Source organism: Aegilops tauschii, chromosome 1, assembly GCF_002575655.3.
Source record: "Aegilops tauschii subsp. strangulata cultivar AL8/78 chromosome 1, Aet v6.0, whole genome shotgun sequence".
NCBI lineage: Eukaryota > Viridiplantae > Streptophyta > Magnoliopsida > Poales > Poaceae > Aegilops > Aegilops tauschii.
In genome coordinates this window covers 482,926,186-482,932,360 of record NC_053035.3, presented here as the reverse complement: position 1 = coordinate 482,932,360, position 6,175 = coordinate 482,926,186, and the positions used below count along the sequence as shown (strand labels likewise).

At 49.4% G+C, this 6,175-nt stretch overlaps 1 protein-coding gene across 1 annotated transcript; it reads left to right on the top strand.

Moving 5' to 3' along the window:
• Nucleotides 1-4,254: 4,254 nt before the first annotated feature.
• LOC109754730 (ethylene-responsive transcription factor ERF091) lies at nt 4,255-5,366 on the top strand. Its single transcript, XM_020313638.3, has one exon. It carries the CDS (start codon nt 4,330-4,332, stop codon nt 5,167-5,169), a length of 840 nt encoding a protein of 279 aa, XP_020169227.1. The 5' UTR covers nt 4,255-4,329; the 3' UTR covers nt 5,170-5,366.
• Nucleotides 5,367-6,175: the final 809 nt, after the last annotated feature.

Below are 6,175 nucleotides of genomic sequence, written 5' to 3'. Positions count from 1 at the left end.
ATAACATGGTCAAACCCTAGAACTCATTGAGTGTTAATCACATGGTGATGTGAACTAGATTATTGACTCTAGTAAACTCTTGGGTATTAGTCACATGGCGATGTGAACTTTGAGTGTTAATCACATGGTGATGTGAACTAGATTATTGACTCTAGTGCAAGTGGGAGACTGTTGGAAATATGCCCTAGAGGCAATAATAAAATGGTTATTATTGTATTTCCTTGTTCATGATAATTGTCTGTTGTTCATGCTATAATTGTATTAACTGGAAACAGTAATACATGTGTGAATACATAGACCACAACATGTCCCTAGTAAGCCTCTAGTTGACTAGCTCGTTGATCAATAGATGGTTATGGTTTCCTGACCATGGACATTGGATGTCATTTATAACGGGATCACATCATTAGGAGAATGATGTGATGGACAAGACCCAATCCTAAGCATAGCACAAGATTGTGTAGTTCGTTTGCTAGAGCTTTTCTAATGTCAAGTATCATTTCCTTAGACCATGAGATTGTGCAACTCCCGGATACCGTAGGAATGCTTTGGGTGTACCAAACGTCACAACGTAACTGGGTGGCTATAAAGGTGCACTACAGGTATCTCCGAAAGTGTCTGTTGGGTTGGCACGAATCGAGACTGGGATTTGTCACTCCGTATGACGGAGAGGTATCTCTGGGCCCACTCGGTAATGCATCATCATAATGAGCTCAATGTGACTAAGGAGTTAGTCACGGGATCATGCATTACAGCACGAGTAAAGTGACTTGCCGGTAACAAGCTTGAACGAGGTATTGGGATACCGACGATCGAATCTCGAGCAAGTAACGTACCGATTGACAAAGGGAATTGTATACGGGATTGATTGAATCCTCGACATCGTGGTTCATCCGATGAGATCATCGAGGAACATGTGGGAGCCAACATGGGTATCCAGATCCCGCTGTTGGTTATTGACCGGAGAGGCGTCTCGGTCATGTCTGCATGTCTCCCGAACCCATAGGGTCTACACACTTAAGGTTCGGTGACACTAGGGTTGTAGAGATATTAGTATGCGGAAACCCGAAAGTTGTTCGGAGTCCCGGATGAGATCCCGGACGTCACGAGGAGTTCCGGAATGGTCCGGAGGTGAAGAATTATATATAGGAGTTCCGGAATGGTCCGGACGTCACGAGGTATTGGGATACCGACGATCGAATCTCGGGCAAGTAACGTACCGATTGACAAAGGAAATTGTATACGGGATTGATTGAATCCTCGACATCGTGGTTCATCCGATGAGATCATCGTGGAACATGTGGGAGCCAACGTGGGTATCCAGATCCCGCTGTTGGTTATTGACCAGAGAGTCGTCTCGGTCATGTCTGCATGTCTCCCGAACCCGTAGGGTCTACACACTTAAGGTTCGGTGATGCTAGGGTTGTAGAGGTATTAGTATGCGGAAATCCGAAAGTCATTCGGAGTCCCGGATGAGATCCCGGACGTCACGAGGAGTTCCGAAATGGTCCGGAGGTAAAGATTTATATATGGGAAGTCCTATTTTGGCCACCAGAAAATGTTCGGGATTTTTCGGTATTGTACCGGGAAGGTTCTAGAAGGTTCCGAAGTGGGGCCCACCTGCATGGGGGGACCCACATGAACGTGGGTAGTGGGGGCAAGGCCCCACACCCCTAGTCAAGGCGCACCAAGATCCCACCTTAGAAGGAATAAGATCATATCCCGAAGGGATAAGATCAAGATCCCTAAAAAAGGGGGATAACAATCGGTGGGGAAGGAAAATGATGGGATTTCTTTCCCCCCACCTTTGCCAACGCCCCAATGGACTTGGAGGGCAAGAAACCAGCCCCCTCCACCCCTATATATAGTGGGGAGGCGCATGGGAGCAGCACCCCAAGCCCTGGCGCCTCCCTCCCTCCCGTGACACCTCTTCCTCCCCGCTTGCGCTTGGCGAAGCCCTGCCGGGATCCCGCTACTTCCACCACCACGCCGTCGTGCTGCTGGATCTCCATCAACTTCTCCTCCCCCCTTGCTGGATCAAGAAGGAGGAGACGTCCCCGCTCCGTACGTGTGTTGAACGCGGAGGTGGCGTCCGTTCGGCGCTAGGATCATCGGTGATTTGGATCACGACGAGTACGACTCCATCAACCCCGTTCTCTTGAACGCTTCCGCTCGCGATCTACAAGGGTATGCAGATGCACTCCTCCCCTCTCGTTGCTAGCATCTCCTAGATTGATCTTGGTGACACGTAGGAAAATTTTGAATTTCTGCTACGTTCCCCAACACCCTCCCCTCCTCCCCAGCGGCCCTTCCCCCCCACCGAGCCACGGTGACGGCTCTCGCACGGAGGCGACGAGGCTACAGTGCTAGTGACAGTCCCGGGGCTCCTCAAGGCGGGTACTTGCTGGCGCTGCTCCGGCCCCGATGACTTTGGACCTGCGTCTCTCCGGTGTCCATGGTTGACGGCGTCCTATGCCGGGCAGCTCCGGCCTCTTTGACCCAGCAGCTGCGTCCCTTCCAGCTCGCCTGGCTCACCGACGTCCCGACGGCTATGGTCTCGGCAACATGGATCTGCGTCCCTCCAGTCCTCGTTTGCCGGCGTTGCTAATCGCCGCCACCCCACCCACTTGTGGTTTGCTTCGCCGCCTGTCCTATCTTTCCTCTATTCGGGCCGAGTACCCCTTGTCTCTCTGCTCTGGACACCATGTTCACGCCTGCGTGCGTTCGTGTCATGTGTTGTACCCCTCTCTGTAATCATTCTACTCTTTCTATCAATGCAATGATACGCAAGCTTTGCGTATTCGCGAAAAATGAAATCTTGATGTAATTTTTATTATATTTGAGATGCTTTATGTATTTGGTGAACTTTTATAATATATTTGATCATTTTCACACAAAAGACATAAGTTAAAGATCCAGTGGAATATTGGTATTTACATTTGAAACCAGAGCTTCTAGTACACTGTTTCTTTCTCTTTCCTTTCTTTTTTGCGGGGAAAGTACACCGATTCCAGCTTCAAATTTCAGTGAAGTAAATCCGACTCGAAATGATCAAGCGGAACGATATTTGATTAATCCAGCTAACTTCCAACTAAAGCAGAGATAACGTACACAGAAGCAAGCAATGCAATGCAACTTGCATCCATGCGTACGTGTCCCTGGAGAACAACCGCAAGAAGAAGAATAAATGTTCAGGTTGAGTGATCTTGTCAGGGTATTTAACTTGTCAAACAAGGATTGAAGGATTAACTTTAAGATTTTTAGCAACTAATCGACGAGCGCGTTCAAAGATAAGAGTAAGACCAACGTTGAGAGATATGTCGATGTGAACGCAATGATGGGAGCAAGTGGGTCTACGTTGCATGTATGACTTGCATTGCATGCATGGCTTGTGAAGCAAATCACAATCAAGCAACTGGATTTTTCTAGATTAGCCAGGCAACTGGATTTTTCTAGAATAGTCAAGCAACTGGATTCAATTTAAGGAAGAAAATCAGACCTCTACGGTGTTGATGTCTTGATGACCCAATCATTAGCAGGATTTCCTTGGCCATGAAGGGAATCAGGTACTTAACTAATCAAGGTCCAGGGATGTTTTAGCTTATTGTTTTGGAGAATCGATGGGGATGTTGTATGTGAGTACTAATTGTTTAGTCGTAACTAGTACAACATACATGACTGGTCAGAGAACACTAAAATATCAGCAGTCAGTCAAATTCTCTTCATATATAGTTCAGTTGTGACTAAACCACACCAAATTGCCTCAAATTTCATAAAACTGAAAGTATGCAACTCTATACGGCCAACAGGTACCAACTCTATACTACTAGAACAAATACAATTGTACGTAGTAGGTCAAATGTGCGTGGATACAGAGCACAAATGCCACATCTGAGCTGACCTATGCATCACCGTTGCATACATGGTTACTCTACTCATGCGATTAGTCAACCTTACTGGGAAAAAGAAAGCATATCCCGTGGGGAAAGCCGGCGGTCGCAAGATACCATGCACATGCATGCACACGTACGAACCGAACATCCCTGAATTCCTGCAGAGATCTTGCGCGGCGGCGCGGCGGTTGAATTTCTGCATTGCATGCCAGCCAAGCTATGGCTTCCTTCTCGTTAATTTCTCGACCTAGCTTCACAGTACGGCCACGCTCTGACTTGCAGCGCCGGGAATCGCCAACTGCCGGGCCGTGTCAGCCGTGACACCACGAGCTCGGCAGATCATATCAGACGTATATAAAGTTATAAACCCTGCGCAGCGTTATCACAGGGAGAATTAATTCAGAGATTGTTAGTATTCGGCAACGGAGTGCTAGCCATGGCGATCGGAGCGCCGCGCGACACAAGTAACATCCTGGAGGACGTGTGGGCGACCATCATGACCGAGACGCCGTCGGGGTGCACGCCGATGCCCGCGTCGTCGACATCTTTCGTGGATCAGGCCGGAGCCGAGATCCTGCAGCGGCTGCCGAGCCTGGGGAGGTGGATCTCCATGGGCGCCGACGAGTGGGACGAGCTGCTCAGCGTGGCGGACGCGGCCACACCGCCAGTTGCTGAGCAGCCGCCGCTCGCGGCGGCGTCGCCTCGAGGAGGAGAAGGGCAGCAGAGCGCTGCCGCTGGAAGCAAGGCCGCGTTGCCCAAGAGCTACAGAGGCGTGCGGCGGCGGCCGTGGGGAAAATTCGCGGCGGAGATCCGGGACACGCGGCGGCGGGGCGCGCGGGTGTGGCTGGGCACGTTCGCCACGGCGGACGAGGCCGCGCTCGCCTACGACGTGGCGGCGCTGCGCATGCGCGGCCCGCGCGCGCACCTCAACTTCCCGATCGAGAAGGTGCAGCGCCGGCTCGACCTGGAGCGCGACAACGGTCAGTTCCTGGACGCCGCCGACCATCCCACGGGCCGCGCGCGCCGAAAGAGGAGGAGGAGAAGCAGTGCCACCGCCACCGATCATGCAAGAACCGTCGACGCCGATGTCACTGCGGCGTATGGAGGCTCCGATCAGATGGTGTCTTTCACCAACTCAGGGAGAGGTCACGGGACACCAGCGGTGCAAGATCGGCGTGTGATGAGCGCTGACGTTGGAGGAGCTGTGGATCGAGTGATCGAGTTGGAGGAGATTGGTGGCGAGTATTGGGACTACTTGTTCCCGCCTGTGCTATGATGGTGGTGATGATCAACTAGTTAGATAGTTAGGTGTGGTTATATTGGAGTATGTTAATTTGTGTATGGATGATAGGAGAAAGCAAAGCTAGCTGCAACGATCTCCTGCTGATCTAATTTCAGTTCTAGTAATTTGTATGCACAAAGATATGATTGATTGTGAAGTAAGCACATGTATGTGCAATTGATTAGGTGTTACTTCTAGTGTGTTCATATATGTGTACTCATCTTTGGTTGACACCCATTTGCAACACACCGAATTTGCATAGTTCCTTCATAGAGGAAGGTGATCTAAAAGCTGGACAACCTTGACCTTCCCTTGGCGAGGAAATTGCGGGAACCGCCAACAGTTGGGATCACACGTGGAAAAAAATGCTCAATTCACACGTCGCCATGTGGGGTGATGCACGCCGAGTGTCAAAACACAGGTACTTGACTTGTGTGTAAGCCGAATAGGAAATAAAGAACCCACAGCAAAAAATAAATAAACCAGCTCGACTTACATGGCGGTAAGGCGAGACGTGTAAAAAAAAGGATCTCTGCTTATACAAAATGCTCACAGTGGTAATGCCCATAGTTATGCCAACTTTAGGTATGTTATTATGGATTGTGCCATGTATGTGGTCAATTTCCATGTGCATATGCCTTGAACTCCATGCAAGTTCATACTAAATAGGACATTTTGTGAAGTTTTTTTTTACAAACTTGTTGTATTGTAAGTTTATGATTTTTCCCACCAACTAGTGCACATAAGATGGCTCAATGCAAATGCATTCCTATTTTTGAGGCTTTTTTTTTCATTTTCTTTGATTTTTTTAAAATAGGCTCAAACTTGCAATGTGGACCATTCTTACCAAATGGTTTGAAATTCAAACTTTTGTTGTCCCAAGTTCATGCACCACTCACCCGGACAGATGGGCCCATAAGGGGTGTCCCACACATCAGTAACTGAGACCACCTACGCCCGCGCTGCCGCTAACAAGGGGTGTCCCACGCGTCAGTAACTG

Bases quoted from the DNA above. Each gene is read 5' to 3' on its own strand.
- LOC109754730 (XM_020313638.3), top strand. From the start codon at position 4,330: ATGGCGATCGGAGCGCCGCGCGACACAAGTAACATCCTGGAGGACGTG.